Source organism: Strix aluco, chromosome 23, assembly GCF_031877795.1.
Source record: "Strix aluco isolate bStrAlu1 chromosome 23, bStrAlu1.hap1, whole genome shotgun sequence".
Lineage (NCBI taxonomy): Eukaryota > Metazoa > Chordata > Aves > Strigiformes > Strigidae > Strix > Strix aluco.
The window spans coordinates 2,434,818-2,451,725 of record NC_133953.1 but is presented as its reverse complement, the minus strand read 5'-3'; the positions used below and the strand labels follow the sequence as shown (position 1 = coordinate 2,451,725).

At 42.6% G+C, this 16,908-nt stretch overlaps 2 protein-coding genes across 2 annotated transcripts in view; one reads left to right on the top strand and one right to left on the bottom strand.

The window, feature by feature from the left end:
* The first annotated feature begins 2,145 nt into the window (after positions 1–2,145).
* Positions 2,146–10,249, top strand: LAYN (layilin). The gene is made up of 8 exons (XM_074848864.1): positions 2,146–2,212; positions 3,507–3,530; positions 4,665–4,962; positions 7,202–7,359; positions 7,718–7,756; positions 8,126–8,209; positions 8,937–9,039; positions 9,753–10,249. Exons 1-8 carry the CDS (start codon positions 2,146–2,148, stop codon positions 10,108–10,110), a joined length of 1,131 nt encoding a protein of 376 aa, XP_074704965.1. The 3' UTR covers positions 10,111–10,249.
* A 6,219-nt stretch (positions 10,250–16,468) lies between these two features.
* ALG9 (ALG9 alpha-1,2-mannosyltransferase) overlaps positions 16,469–16,908 on the bottom strand; it is a 126,294-nt gene continuing 125,854 nt past the window's right edge. Inside the window, exon 17 of the transcript XR_012626203.1 lies at positions 16,469–16,626. The gene's annotated coding sequence lies outside the window, so the exon portion shown is untranslated. The remainder of the gene's footprint in view (positions 16,627–16,908) is intronic.

Below are 16,908 nucleotides of genomic sequence, written 5' to 3'. Positions count from 1 at the left end.
CTGTGGTCCTGGGATTTCTGACTTGCAGGATTTGAAATCTTCTGAATTTACTAGACAGCTTCCAAATGGCACACGGCTATGATCTGAAGGGGCTGTTAAACTGAATATATGCACTTCACATGTGCTAAATTTACCAAAATTATAAATGAAGAGCAACTGCTTTGGCTATGTTAGGACTTGTTTTTATAAAAGTAGAAAACACATCAAATGAAAAAGTCTGTGGCTAGTAATGTTAAGGCTGCACAATAAAGACACTAAGTTTTGCCACCAAGAGTTATACACAGTATTTGAATGCTTGCAGCTGACCTTTGTTAAAAACAGCTAAACAAAGGCTTCTGTCAGCTGCTGCCATTTTCCTGTTGAAGTTAGTAAAACCTTTGGTAATCACTTTGCTGCTGTCATATGACAGTGTATTCCTCCGTTGTGCTTTTGATATGGGAGAGGCTGTAAAATGCAAGTGGGAGAATATTTATGTACCAGTAATTCAAGAAAGCACACTGATAACGTTGCTACTACTTGCCATGGATATATTCAATTTTTTTTTTCCTTCAGAGCCATTACAGAAATGCTTTCCAATGGATTTAGAATACAAAAATGCTGAAAAAAGGAGAGTCTTCTAAAATGGTTAGCAGAAGGGTTTAAGTTGTGTTATAGAAATACCTACATCTGTAAAGAAGGTGAGGTTTTGTTTAATTTCTAGAAACGCTGTAATTGTTTTGTTTACTTTGGTAAGTAAACAAGAAAAAAACTCCCCAAACAAACTTTCCTTTGGCAAAAGTTCTCCAAAGAACAAATGTACTAGTGGAGCTTCAAGATGAAGAAGATCGGCTTGATAAAGGCTTGACTTCAGGGTTACAGCTCAGGCTAGCCAGTTCAGAAGCTTGGTTCTTCCCTGTATTTGGGACATTTTCAATTATATTACCTAACAGTTTAGAAAGAGTTGAATGCATACGTCACTTGCATTGACATACCCCACTTTGAGTTGCTTTGTCTTCTAAAATAAATGCAAAACTGTCCCACTAAAATATTACTCCTCATTCAAGTTCATGAAACCAGTTAAATTGCTCCTATCTGTAAAGTTGCTCAAGTGCCTATAGTTATTTACTAAATCCAAGCCTGGATCACCAAGGACTTGGGAAATAAAAAACTTCAGTTCTGGAATACCACTGTCTTACACTTCACAGACATGGCCCATGCTGCACAGCCACAGCTTTAGTTCAGTTCCAACACCTACCTCTGAGATTCCTGACTTCTGGTGACCTGGAGTGGAATGTCTTAAGGATATTTTAAAGGGGATCTTTCTCTATTTAAGATATTGAATTCAGAAATAGATTCTCCAGCTGGACTCCCAAGAGTTGGTCTAGGTTTTAAATCTCTCATAAAGTCGTTAATCTCCCATTTTAAAACACCGATCCCAGCTAGTCTCTGAGCAGAAACTGTAGCTCTTAAAGCTCCTGTATTCGTTCATTTTGATGATCTACCCCTTTCGGCAACCTGCAAGAAGCTCTTGGGCTGAGCCGGTAAAATCTTAGCCGGACAGTCAGTGCTCCCGCGACCAGGCGCGCACCAACTCCCCAGGCACCGGGAAGCAGACTCAGCATTTATTACAGCCTGAAACAAAGTTCCCGTGTTCTATTTTCAGTGCCGAGGCAGTTTCTTAAAGGCAGCTGCGCATCAGTCTGGGGAGGGTGAGCCCCTGGTTCCAGGGACTGCAGGTGTGGTTTCTGTCCCTCTCCCTTGGGGTGCGGGGAGATGTCTCCTGCGCTCACGCCTTGTCGTTTAAGCGTGGGACAGGGAAGTTACAAAGCTGGAGCGGGGGGAGACCTGCCGAAGTGATGAGGTGTCTGCAGGGTGGCACAGGGGTAGCTGGGGAGAGGTGCCCGGCAGCGGGCGAGGAGCAGAGATGCGCGGCGAGGGAGGCGGGTCCCACTCCCGGGCTTGGGCTGCGGGTCTTGGCCGCCACCGCCCCCAACCCGCGCAGGGGCTGCGCAGGGGCTGAGCGCGGCCCGGCCCGCTGGCCCGGAGCCTGGGGAGGGAGGGAGGGAGGGAGGGAGGAGGCGATGGCTCCTCCCCGCTCCCTCCCCTCCTGCCCGGCAGCCGGGCCGCGGGCCACTCGCCCAGCACTCGCCGATGGAGCCGCGGACGATGCTGGCGGCCGCGGCCCTTTGCGCTGCCGCGCTGGGCTGGCCCGCGGGGGCGCGGCTGCTCAGCGGTAAGGCGGGGGGCGGCGGGCGGCGGGGCGAACCCTCCGCCCAGCCAGGCCGGGGCCGGGGGGGCCGGGGAACGCGCGGGACCGGGCCCGGGGCTCGCGGCGCGGTCGGGACTTGTCCCCTGGCCCGAAGCGGGCATGCCAGCTCCGCCGGCCGCTGCCCTCTGCCTGCCTGGGGCAGATGTGGCGACGCAGGCGAGGATGTGTGTGGCCTCCCCGGTCCAGGCGCTTTTCCCTTCCCACTCCCCTGGGGAGCCCCCACCCGCATCCTCCGCTGGGGGGAGCATCCCCCGCGTCCCTGCTGGGACGGGCGCACGCCGGCAGTCCGCGTTCCTTTTCCTCTTCCCGCTGCTCTCTCCTGCCGTTATGCTCGGTTCCAGGAATTCTAAATGCTGCCCTGGCTTCCAGCACTCCTCTTTGTCATCCGACCCTCGGTGGTAATTACCAGCCTGGCTGAGTTTTCAGCCGTCGGTGGGTTGTCTCGCTCTTCCTCTACGAAGTCTCCCGGTGATCGGTCTGGTCTGGTTTTGTGCAAAGGAATGTTGCCTCTTCCGACACCTTTCCTAGGAACAGATAGATGGCAGCTCAACGTTGAACCGGCAGCATTTTTAGATGTAGTACCCAAACCAGGTAGTCTAGTCTGGTTAAAACCAGTCTTGAGGGAAGTTTCTGCCTGTCTCGATAGGTCGGTGTATTCAGCAGAGAGCCTGAACACTGTCACCCATGAAGCGTTCGTGTAATTCCAACATAAGGCAAATAGTTTTATTATATCTATAAATACATTTTTAATTCTGCCATGCTCTTGTCTGCAGTAGCACTTCTGTAGGAGTGAGTTAGAGGGCTCAGCTGCCAGCTGTGGGGTTGGAGATTTATTTATTTTCATGAATTTTTTACTTCTCAGTGAGTCATCCTTAGTCTTGCCTTAACCAAGGCTCACTGGACTCAGCAGGCTTTGAGGCAGATCCCATGTAGATAATGAGGAGACAAGTGGAAAATAGGAGGAACCCTTTCAGCATTGCTGAGAGCTACATATCCAGTTGTCCTCTGTTACCTAAACTGTGTTTGGGAATGTAACTAGCGCTGAAGCCCAGACAGTAATCAACTACAATAAATTTTTCCTTAGCTGAAAGCAGTGGCACATTTGTCTGATATGGCAGAGATTTTCTGCCAGTTAATGGGAAAAAAACATGTTGGCGTATCAGAGAAGAACCCGAGTGCAGTCTGTGGCATTAATTTCTAGACCGATAACGGTGGTAACGGTGTGCTGTCTGTGTTTTTCTTATGTCTTTCACAATAGCAGTGGACATATCCCTCAGAAGAGGTAAGGGGTTTTTGCCTTTTTCACCAAGCTCGCATGAGTGTTAAATTACCAAGAGAAACACAGGTTATACCTAGAGATATATTTTTAAATGCTGCCTTTGCAGTACAGCCAGTTTTAATTTCTGTGTAAAACGTTGGCAGATTCTGAGTGCTTAACTGTTCAAAAATTCCAGTACGAAGGGTGTTTAAATTCCCACTCTTAGAGTGGCCATGCAGGAACGTACAAGAATAAAGAAAAGCCAGCCTATATCCCATAGAGGGGTTTCTGATGGCCTGTCCTCACATCCCATTTGTTCTGAGTACCTTACAAATGTTGCTAAATGTTTTTCGTCTGTAAAAACATGTAGATTAGCAGATTGTGTCTGAAAAGAAATATTTACTGAGTAAAACTAAACTGTTTGTTTCCACAGTCTAAATATTGGGACTCTTCTGCTGAGAAACATACAAGTGCATAATTTTAGATTATGTATCTTTTCACTTTGATCTTTACTTTTCTTGTAATCAAAATAAGCCATGCTGCTTCGTGCATGAGAAAGTCATTGGCTTATGACAGTCTGAAAACAGACGTTGTTTACTTCCTGGGCAGTCAGTAACATCACAGTGGAGAGCAATGCTTACAACTGAACTGTGTGAACACATCTTGATACACTGCAATATATACTGCATGAAACTGTTACACACACCCCAGAAGATAAATCATTATCTCTGCTTCTGTAAGGGGATCTCTAATTTTAGCCATTTAAATGCCTTAAAAATAATAGTACTAAAAAAAAGCCTCCTTGAACCCTTGTAAAGGAACTCTCTTTTTAAAAGGTTGCCTAAGTCAGCTTGCCCTCTGACACAGCGTTGCTTCTTTGTAAGGAACTCCTAGGGTCTTCAAATCGCAGAAAATTCATGAGGTATCTGAGAAGCGCAGGACATGAAAGAACAGTGCTGTGCAGATCAACCTAAACTGTTACATGCAGTAAGAAAAGTTTGGAGATGCCATTTGCCAGTCCAAGAGGCTTTTTACTCGTGTTGTGTTTTCCCTGTAAACTATCGTACAGCGCAAAACTCAACCAAATGGAAGCATTAGCATGCACTTTTGGTACTAACAGGCATAGTTGCTGTAACAGGTTTCTTTCCATTTCTGCAGGACAGGCAGTTTGCCGGGGTGGAACACAGCAGCCGTGCTACAAAATGGTTTATTTTCATGATGCTTCACGCAGGATCAGCTATGAAGAAGCACACCGTGCCTGCAGAGCTGATGGCGGACATCTAGTCAGTATTGAAACAGAAGCAGAGCAAAGACTGATTGAAAAATTTATTGAGAGTCTCTTAGCTTCTGATGGAGATTTTTGGATAGGGCTTAGGAGGAAAAAGGAGGAGGTAGACAATAGTACAGAGTGTCAGAACCTCTACTCTTGGTCAGATGGCAGCTCATCCAAGTTCCGGTAGGTACCTGTGAGTGAGACGGGGAAGCAACCTGGTCAGGACTGTCACCTGCCTTTAGCAATCCGAAAGGATTCTTTCAAAAGAATCAAGCAGTGTTGTCCCAGCTGTCATCTGTGGTCCTTCTGCAGTCACTGAAGAGTGGGAGTATCTCCAGAGAGCAATTCATCCCATCCAGATGTAAGCGGTAGACAAGCTACCCTCTACAGACCCTGCTCTCTCTTTGTTGCTCTATGTAAGACACCTAGAGTGTCAGCTTGGGCTAGATTGATCATTTTTAATTGCTAAAAGGAGATGGAAAAATGAGCGATCTGGTCTTAAAAATCTCCAGTTAGGCATGGACAAAATACGTGCTTTGCCCTGAAGGTTCTTGCACTTCAGATCCCCTGAAGTTTTGTCCCTGATGTCCTGAGCAAATGGCCCTTCTACTTGCTGAGGGAATGGCATTTTTCTCCTGTGAGACAGTAAAATTGGAGAGCTGCAGTATTTATTGTAGACGTGAGAAATTAAAATGTTCACAATACCTGTGCGATTTCTGCCTCCTCGTCTTAAGGCAAGTGGAACCACAGCATTTGCTGTAACTAAAATATAAAGACAACATTTACAACCAATACAAGTTTGCTCCAGTCGTTTTCACTACTTTCACATCTCCGTTCAGCATAGAACCAAAATGCGTTTAGCCTCAGAAGTTCTGCTAAATTAGGATTTGATTTCAATCATGAGTCTCATTTTTCTAGACAAAAGATATTCTTAGATCCAAGCCTACAAGGTCTGGCTTTCTGTGGTATAGAAGCAGAAAATCAGCTCTAAACATTGCCAGGTTGCTGAAAGCCTTAGCAATGAGGTGCCAGCTCTACAGTGAACTTCAAGTTCGAGGGAGTTTTGCCTGATAGATATTTACTATTGAACCTGTGATTAAAGTAATTTTAAAAAATCAAACTATACAATGTTCACTCATTATCCTGAACTTCTGGCTGCATTTACAGTGATTGAACTGCAAATTTCATTAAATAACCCAAACGTTCTTTAATATTTTATGGCAACATGTCATATGTATGACGAGTCTGCCTAAGCATTCTTCTTGATATTGGACATGTGTAAAAGTAACTGTTACTGTGAATTTTATGAGAAATTTTAGTTGCTCTGTGCAGAAATTAATAAAACAACTGCTTTTTGTACTGTTGAATATATTAAAGTTTCTCCTGTAGTTCAGATATTGGGGGTAGATAATAGGAAGCTAGACCCGGATCTGCTGCTGCTAAGAAACAAACACAGCTTTATTGCCTTTTATTGGTGAGACATAGCTTAGGCTGAATGATAAAGCCAAGGAAAAGATCACGGGCATGGCAGCAGGGGGACGCTAGGGGAGGAAGGAAGTGAGGAAGGACTACAGCATTGTAATGGTTGGAAAAATACTGCTTTAACGTGAGGGGGTTTTCCCGTGTTGAATACCTTGGTATATCTGGAATTATTTATATTGTATGGATCAGTTTTCAGAAAGTGCTTGACATGCAGAAAATTGCTTGTTCCAAAATCAGTGGGTATTGGACATTTTTCAAAATCAGGATACAGAAGTGTTTCTCTGAGATGCATAAAATGCCTCTTCAGTCACAATTGTGTTAGAGTGCTAAGTAGGAAGCCTCCTTCCTGGGTACTACTTGGAAGGGCCTACACAGTTCTCCAGTGGTGAAGTTTATTATTACCAAAAAAAATTATCTGCAAGACAGAGTTTTTTAATGTTAGTGTTTTTCCAGACAGAGAAAAAAACGATCCCACTTTAGCTTTTTTTCATTTGCTTTTTAAATAGGTGTCAGAACTTTGCAGGCATTGGGCACTGAGGCCAGAAAGCAAAAAATATTTTGATAGATGATTTTGCACGTCTAAAATTACATAGAAAAAGTCAAAGTTCCCCTGAGCTTTTACTCAGCCTCGCAGAGGAGTTTCAGCCAGGGAGGGACACAGCCCTCACTCCCTAATAATTGTTGAACACTTTGCTTGCTGAGTCTTTGAAAACTAAGAATTCCAAAAAGAGAAGATACACTGTAAATAATTGTGTTGTTATTGCTCCTACTTTTACACAGTGGAAGTGGGGGGTGAAGGAGGGGGGGGGTGTGCTGAGCTGTAATCCTCTTTGATTCTGCCCTCTGTGGTGCCCTGCATGCTGTATTTCCATTGGAGCTTCTGCAGTACAATGAAAAATGACGTCAAGTCTTACTTGACATGTTTGTTGTATTTTCTTAGGAACTGGTATGTAGATGAGCCATCCTGTGGGAGTGAAATCTGTGTTGTGATGTACCACCAACCATCTGCCCCACCAGGTGTCGGAGGTCCTTACATGTTTCAGTGGAACGATGACAGATGCAACATGAAAAATAACTTCATTTGTAAATATTCTCTTGGTAATGAGTCATTCTGTAGCTTTAAAAACCAACCAGCTCCCAGTCCCCAAGAGGAGGTGTGAGGAGATTGCAGTAACAGATAGGGAAACCCTTTCTTAGCTTCACTGGGAAGATCTGGTGGGAGACAGATACCTTGAAATTTATGCAAGACCCGGAGAAATTGTCTAATATCTGTAGCTACCTGCCTTCTGACTTATATGAATTCTCAGGGGATTTTTATAAAGTATTTGGGATCTCAAACAGGGCCTGAGGGAGAGAGAACACTAAAGAAGGGTACTCATGTTGTTAAACTGTATTGAGTACACTTGGTCTCCCTACTCAAGCTTATGAGGAAATTGTCATATCTTTTTTCTTCTAGAGAAGCCAACAAATGCTCCAATAGAGAACTCTCAAAAAGGTAAGTTACAGATACTTGTTTGGGGCTTTTTTTTAATGATATGCTAACTTTCGGTAGAAATACTCTCTGTTACGTTCATTGTCAAGGCCACTCACAGACTGAAAACTTGCTGAGCAAGAAGGTTCCCTGCAGTTTGCACTTTCCTCGTGCTGTTCCATAATCTGTTCTGCAGGAACGCGTCTTCCTGTGGTTGCTGCCATAGCTGGGACTGCTGGTCGTTGCTGCAGAAATCTAAGCAAAAGAATACCAGTACACCTTACACATCTTTGCAGCAGGCAGTCTCTTCAATCTCCTCTTGGTATCCCTTTTTATGATTCTTAAATGCTTTCAGATAACATCTGCAATATTAATTAAGCTGCTTCTTTCCAGATGTTGTAACAGAGCCCTTGAACCCAGTATTCCCAGAAGAATGCCATAAGAAAGATGCTAATGTAACAGTTGTAGAAGCCAAAGGTATGTTGTACATTCGACAGCTGGCCTGTTCTCTCTCTAACTGTGGAGGCCAACATTTCTCAACAGTCAGCATTTCAGTTTGAAGTGTTCGACCCTAAATGTAGAAGTCTGAATTTAGACAACTTCATCTGGAAAAAAGACTTCCCTCAAATCTTTTCCAGTACATACCTAAACTGGTTGCTTTGGCTACCAAAATGTTCTAAATCTAAAGCTGTGCAAAGTACTTTGGGTCTGAAAAAGGTACTTTTAATTTCTTGAAACACTTTTGAATGTCTAAATTGTTAATGTTTTGTTTGTAAGTCTATTATTAACTATGAAAAACTTTCAATTTCTTCTCACTATACTGACTTCTCCCCTACCAGTTCACAGATCTTAAAAGACATTTTGCTTTCTGAAATCTTTTGGCTGGGGGTTTTCTAAGCTTTTAAAAGACAGCATAGCTCGTTAACTTGCACTCCCGTTGCCTTCTTACAGTGAGACAGCGAGGCTTGGTTCCTCATCTTGAAGATTTGAGCTTATTTTACTTTAACCTGCTTAACTAGATGATCAGTCTCCGTTAGACTTGCTGCCTTTGAGAAGTTGATACTGCTAGACTATGAACAAGACTAGAAGCCCATGGAGGTGTGATGATGCTGCCTTTTGCAACTGTTAGTTTTTCTATGAAATTCTGTGCATGTCAAATGCAACTGGAAGTGAATAAAAGTCAGAATCTCATTTTTACCCCCAGAACCTGTTCACAGTCTTGCCTGCATCCTTATTCCTGGCATTCCTGTGCTGCTTCTCCTGATGGTCGTTACAGCCATCTTCTGTTTTTGGCTTTTTGCAAGGAAGTAAGTGACATTTTTGTGTAACAAGTGAACCTGTGATACCTTGTCCTGGCAGTCATTTTACAGCTAGCTTCAGGATCCTGTCAGGTGCTCTGGAGAGGACTGCTTTCAACCAAATAAATGTTTAAAAAGTGGCATGGAAGCTTCAGGCTGAGTTACTTGTGAAGTAAAATTTTATGTAAATCACATTACACCATTTTATTATGTTAACAGACATACAGTAGTTTGGGAATAGTGTGAAACAAGATGATGATTTTGTGTTAGCAGTTAAGTTTTCTTATTAAAGAAAATATTTAAATTATCAGAAGATCCCCTTCAAAAGTGAAAACCGTAGTAACAGAAATAAAAGGATATCCGTTTGGAGCAAATAACATTTACCAGTTTCCTCTCCTCGCTTTCCCTGCGTGCACAGTACCTCTGGTGGGGATGCTGACTGTGGTTTTGGCAAGTGTCAGTGTTGAGTTTTGCTGCCTCAGCATCCCAGCTGGCAGCAGGGTGCGAGGGGTTCCTCAGCACATCCTGCCATGGCACTACCCCAGGTGTGCAGCCTGCTGCCACACACCCAGAACGGCACGTAATAAATGTCATCCTGAGTCCAGGCTCTGAGTGTCAGCTTTCCTCAAGGCTCATCATTAAATTGCTGTAAGAGGGGTGTGGTATTGTTTTGTATTCGCCTCTGTGAAAATGCATATTATGACTTGTCCTCTTTCTCTAAGGAGACAGAACCGATTAGACGCAAGCCCAAAGAAGGAAGATGCGTGGCTGTTTAACCCCAGAAGGAACAGTCCAAATCTGGATATTTACAAAGTAATCAAGAAACAATCAGAAGCGGATCTGGCTGGAACTAGGCCTGACACTAAGCACTCTTCCTTCCGTACACAGGAAGATAAGGTGCTTGACAGCCTCTCCAGGGATTATGATGATGCAGCAATGAATACATCAACGAGTGGCTTTGTGACATTGGCCAGTACTGAAAGTGGCTTTGTGACCAATGATATCTATGAGCTGTGTGGAGATCATGTGGGGAGGAGCAAGGAATCGGCCTGGGTGGAGAATGAGATCTATGGATATTAAGGAAATGGACAGAAAAACCCTGGAATAGGGATGACAAAGTGAATGTCAATACAAGTTACCCTGTTCTCCCTATGCACTTCTTTTCATAATAGTGTATGTGATGTTTATCTTGGTTTTGCATTGTCCCTATATTCTTCTCTTTTTTGAAAGAATATGGGTTTTTAAAGATCCAGACTGAAAAGAATGTATATATTTTGCTTTGCATCAAGCCCCCTTTGCCCCAGGAATGGCTTGTTAATATTCCTGATTCTTTTTTGTACTCCAAAGATAGGCCTTTGAAACTAAAGGACATTCCAAAATCCCTATTTATTTAACTGACCTACTCATCTTCAAAGGTGTTAAAACTCAAGAGTCAATCACTGGTCACACTTGGATTCTCACAGGTGTCCCCAAGAAAGCTGCCGTGGTTGCAGGTTGGTGGTTGTTTCAATGTCAACCCATATCCCAGCTGTGTTGCCCTCCCTCACCATCTGCCTATGACACTGACACTTCACAAGAAGGAGAGTAGTGTGGTTTCTGCTTCTTTCCCTCCCTCCTAGTTCTTACTGCCAAGGCAACGTATGTGCGTCACAGCACATAACTGCGTGTCACGCCATGAGGTTGGTTTTTGAAGAATCCCAGTAAGCACTTTAGTGTCTTAAGGCTAACTCTGTTCCCTCACTTATCCTCTGGCAAAAGGAATTGCAAAGCAAGGAACAAGGGACTTCTCTGCAATGCTAAAGGGAGGGAGTGGGGTACTCCAGAGCATTCTGATTGGGCTGGGAAATTACAGCAGCCTGGTTAGCTGTCTAGAGATGTGCTGATTTAGCCTAAATGACAAATTAAGTACCAATTCCTTTCTTGTAGAAGGAATAGCCAGTTGTGGTTTTATTCCAGATGTTTTTTCCTCCTTTGGCCTGTGACATGTACTGAATTCCATGGAGACTGACACCCTGGTGTTAATTTTCATAGAGATGGAATTTATGAAAAGGTCAGTGAATGTAAAGAATTGAATTAAAAACAGCACTTTGACAGGTAAACTAAAGTAGCATGCTAATCAGTTATAATAAATTATTTGTTGTCTTCACATATTCCAGTATGCAGATTAAATAAGTGTCAAGGTGAGGTACTGAGGATAGTTCCTGGAATGACAGTGTGAGGGAATGATATTTTACCACAGTTTTTAAGGCGTTGTTTTTGAAGCCAGTATTAGATGCCTACCACTTTCCTGCACATTTGGAGGAGTAGAAATGAATGGCAGGAGGGCATAGCAACTGCCACACAACTAAACATAAATTCAGGTGAAATGAGAATTTTCCTGTTAGATATGGGGAACAAGGAAGAATATGAAGCAACACCATTTACCTTGGACAAAATTCACAGTCTGTAGTTCACTGCTTGACTTCTAAGGAAAAGAGATGAGACAGTCCTTCACACTAGGGTGTTTGGGGTTTTTTTTAGATTATCTCTGCCTCTGTTTATTTGCAGCACATTTAATAAAGGTGTTAAGGAGCTAGAAGAAATCACGAGTATGCATTTGCCATGGAAGTGGTATGAAGGACCTGTCCAAATTGCAGAAGCAACTTCAGGCTGGAGTTTTATTCTCTCTAAGGGGTATAAGGAGCCAGAGCAGACTAACAAAGAGTTGCACTGAGTTTAATTTCTCGTTATTGAACAGAGAATGTATAGTTATTTTAGCCAACTGTACATAAATAACAGCTTTCTGGTGTAGGAAGTTAAAAACAGCTGTGATGAACTGTTCCAAGATAAACTGAATTTAACTTGGTCATTGGTGTGTTTTAAGGCCTTTCAAAGCACACTTCAAGAGATCACTTGTATCACGAGAATAAGGAATATATATTGGAAAAGAGAGAAGGTGGTCACACGAATCTTTCTTCACAGCACTGTCTTTTCTTCTTGGAAGAATAACGTCATTTGTCACTGAGAGTGCAGAAAGGCAGCTAAATGAAAAGTTGGGTGCCTGGCATTTTCTTTAAACTGTGCTTGCCTAGCCGTGGTTTGGTGAAGAGGTACCTAGAGTTACCCACAGCAAACTGAATAGCACACAACTTCAGTCACGTAATCAAGAAGGTTCAGAATTTGCCCATCAGCACAGATTCTTAAGTAACTAGATGTCTTTGGTTTTGAACTCATCGCATGGACAAGTTTTCATCTTCCATGCATTGACAGAGGACATTCCAGCATCTCCCATACAAGCTTGTAATTTCCTATGCGAGGTACTACAAAGAGCATCCCTGTGTATGTTTGCTGAGAAGAAACACAGCAAAGGGGGCTCAGGAGAAGTGCTGACAACCTGGGATCGTGATTAGCTTGGTTTTTGCTAGGGCTTTCTGATACCTATTTTGTTCATGAGATGTGATCAGATCAGTGTTTGTCTCACAGTTAGAAGGACTCAACGACCTTCCCAGGGGCTTGAGCTAATTCCTGTGGCAAGGTCTTTGCACTGTTGCATTTGTAACAGGAGTTTGGATAAAAACTGAGAATCATATTGAATATGCTTGGGGTAAAATCCCATGTGCTGCTGGATATGGGCGTGCTTTAGCTGAATTCCATTGTAAAAGTTAGTTTACAGAAGTTGGAAGTCTTGCATTTACCATTTTGGAAAGGAATAGGAAGGGAATTTGGATTTATCAAATAACCATGTGATCTGGTTCCATAAAGGACTACTTTCTGTAAAATGTTTGATATTAATACTGAGATCTGCAAAACTGAAAATACATTTACAAATATAAAATGCCCCCCACTGAAATGAACAGGCACAACCCATCCCTGTGCTCCCCAGCTGCTTCAGTCTATAGACAGACAACACAGTATTGTTTTGCACTTTCTGCTTTTTAAAGATGTTTGTCCTTACCTGAACACATTGGTGCTAAACAGACATGTGGAGTCTAGAGCGTAAGTTCTGCAGCTAGTGGTAGATTCTAAGGCAAAGTCAGTGGCCATGAAGTACTGATTGCAGCAGTGTGGCCTCTGGATTTTTTTCAGTACAGAGTTAGTCTGAGTTTCTCTTGTGAATTGAGTCTAGCTGTTAATACCGAAGTCACGAATATGCTTAGAGGTTTGCAGTCAGAGCTGTACAGCTTCTTGCTAGGGATCTTTGCATGTTAGTAGCTGTGTTTGTGTAGAAATCACTGTGAAGTTTGGCCGTTAAGATCTATCTGTCCTGTCTGATCTGGTATTTCAGCTGTTTCATACATTGGTTTATATATTCTCAAGGCAAGTGTATTCAGCTTTGAGTAAACCAGCACATTTTGCTTTGTCTGCACTTTTCTGTTTTCAATTATTCCAGCAATGGAGCTGTTCCTTAAAAATGAAGTTTTATTTGATTGTGTCCCATTGAACTGAGAAACAAGTGGGAGTTCCACGTAGAGAACCAAGTACGTGGAACACTGGCAAGCTGGACATCTGCACTGAAGAAAAGAAAGCATTTAGGACATTCTCCTGTATCTGGGGCCATTTGGGTTCAGCTCTGTCTCAGTCTGATCTTAACTACTGAGTGTCTCAGTCCCATGTGAAAACCAGAAATAACAGCATTTCACAGGTTTCTAGGGATGCCTTGAATCTAAAAATGAGTGACTCTGAAGTGATTTTGAGACTAAAATAACAAGGCCTTGTAATTGACAAAACTTTAATTTTATTGTCCAGCAGATCTGTGCAGCAATTTTGAAGCATGTCTAGACTAATTCATTATGTATAAAAATTTATTTGATTAAAGATATGGTTTGGATGAGCAGTTCTGGTACCTGGCCCTGTGTATAGCAAGTAATCTTTCCTACCTACTCTGTCAGATCATGTTCGACCTTTTCACAAGACAAATAAAAATAGTAAATGCCTGTTTATCTATCTGTCTATGTATAAAAAAACCCCACAACACCCTAAGTTTTGCCATTCTGTATTGGTTGCGATTATATCAACCTTTCAACAAAGCTTTTGTCCATAGATCTCAGTCAAGCACAGGACTTCTGAACACAGGAGCACTTAACAACTGCTGGTCACCGAAGTTAGTCCTTAGTGTTATGATTTAAACAGCCAAGGGAAATGTTTAGGCTTTATAGCCCTGTCTAGACTTTGCAAATCCTTAGTTCAGATTTACTTAGTGGAGTCTTAAGCAATCCTGAAGGTTGCTGTGTAACTCTCCGTCATTTCTCAGCCAAACGCCACGATTTAATAGCCTGCCGTATTGTGGCAAGGAAAGGTTTCTGTTCATCTCCTTTCCCTGGTTGAACATTTTCATTAATTTACTTTGTTTAGGATACCTTGTGTACACTGTGATGGACAGAAATGTGATGTGGTAGTGAAGTGCCCGTGTTCTGCTGGGTGAGTTTTGCCTGAAGGCGTACAAGATGTAACGCAGACCTAAAGAAAGGTGCAGGTTGAGGCAATTGTGAGGGTGTGAAATGCTTACTGAAGCCAGAACTCTAAGGAATACATTGTTAAAATCACAAAGAATTATTTTGGCTTTGTCTGGCTTTCCACTAGGGATTCGCTAAACTCCAGGTTTTGGATCCACCTGATTTTTGGGTTTGTTTTCTCCTCCTTTGGTCAGAGACCATCTAATGGAGGGAGAATGACCAAGCAAATAAAGAATGCCAAGCAGGAACACAAATATTTCTCACCTATTGCTCTGCAGGTAAATATTTCCTGTTCCAGGAGAGCAACATTTTGCTGCCAAACAAGTCTGTCTATGGAGCATCTGAAATGAATTCAGTTCTTGACAGGGTTCCCTAAAAGTTTGCTCTTCTCCATTGTATTGAAATAACTAAATAGGAAAATGAAGCAAAATCGATTTGCATAAGCCACCAGGAATAAAAAGGTGTGCCAAAGGCTTTGGCAGAAGGTGTTTTATGTGGGACTGAAACAACAACAGAAATGAGTGTACAACCTGGCCATGAGTGAGCTCTGCCAATGTAAATATGCAGGAAGACGTTTCTGGATCTGTGTGCTATTGCTGCCTGTTGCAAACAGGGAAATATTTCAGTCGGGTGCTACAGCTGCTTCTCTCACTTCCTGCGTGTTACAGGTGAGGTTGATGTGCACAGTGGCTCTGTCCTGTGTATCTGCAGTATCACAGAGTGTCTGCCAATCTCACACTGTTCCTCCACCAGACAGTGGTGCAAGATGAAGCCCTGAAAGAAGTAATCCCTAAAAAAAAAAAAAAAAAAAAAAAAATCTTCTACCTGTTTTGAAAATGACAGCCAGTTAGCAACCATTTCTCCTGAAAAGCAAACTCCTGGTATAGGAGAGTAGGCATTGCTGGGCGCCTGCAATGTCCAGGGTTTCTAATGCAGCAATTAGTGTTCTTCTATCAAGCAGCTGTGTGTCTATCCACTTTTACTCTTGTATGCTTGGTCTCTTCTCTTTTTTATTGGCAGGCACTAAGCATCTTTTAGGCATTGAAAAACAGGAAATGAGAGGAAAAAGCTCAAGTCAGATGTTGGAGCTTAGGTGTGTAAACATGTAAAGCCACATTTTGGCAACTGTGTGCCCTGGTCTTTTGAGCTGCTGGCTTATCGAACTCAGGCAAGGTCAGCTGCATGTGTTTAGCATCTCTGGAAGTTATTAGAAGGCGAGGTAGCTTTATAATTTCTTTTCTTTGACATCGTTCAGTAGAGCATCACAGCAGTAGCGTTATGTACAGGAATATTGACCACAAGAGGGCATGTGTGCTCCACAGTCTGTGTCATTCAGCCGGTTGTTGGAAATGGCCTGGAAGAGCTCCTCCGTACCAGTGTTTGTCAGAAGCACTTGAATCACTTTTCTTGAAGCACAGCAAAAGCCATCAATGGCCGCTATAGGCTGCTGGACAAAGAATGTTTTGTGACTGCAGTTCCTCTAGCAGCGTTATTAAGAAATGTTTTTGTAACCTGAACTTTCAGGTCAAAAATGGCATTGTGGTGTGCAGCATAAAAAAGTTTCTGCAAAAGTTTTCTGTTGCAAACACAAAATCCGACTTAGTAATTGATTTTGCACCAGTCTGGTGAGATTTTACATGGATGAAAGTGGGCAGGAACCAAATATTTTATTACTAAAAATTTTATTTATAATCAAGTGACTGAGAATTAATATTAAGCAATATTTTGCACAATGTAGAAAAAGGTTACTTTTAACACATCAAGCTTGCATCATGCTAGCATTACTGTTTGGTCAGTGTTTCAGATTCCTGAAAAAAAGTGAAGCACCCTATAGGGTGAAGCAGGAGTGAAATTTCACAAGTAGCAGTTTGGGATGACACCATTTTCTATTCAAGTGGGATTATGGTAAGCTTGCTCATGCGCCTATCAATCATTTAAAAGGGTGGATGTCTGACTAACTCAAGTCATCAGTTAGTCACTGCCAGAACTTCTTAAGGGGATAAATAGAACAGTAACAACATGGTTATTATCTGTAGCAGTCCAAGTCAGCAGCATCATCTCAAAATGTCATTCCTTAGAGAAATCTGATGAACTGCAAGTGCAGTGAAGGACAAGCATTAACTTTTCATGGACATCTTCAGTTCCCTTGGCAGAAGAGTCATTGCTGTTTGACACACATAATAAATTTAACCAACTTTCCACAAGTATGAGGCAGCTTTACATGTAAGGCATGTATACAAAGGGAAAGCAAGAGACAGAAGTTTGTTTGTTGCATTCTTCCACGCACTTTTTGTGGCCATGCTCTGTTTTGAGCTGTGTTTGCATCTACCGCACTCTGTGTTCATAAAAGGTCTGTAACTGTTGCTGAACGTGCAGCTGATTCAACAGACACGTGTGTTCTTGTACCATCAGCTTCTGGACATAGAATAGAATAGAATAGAATAGA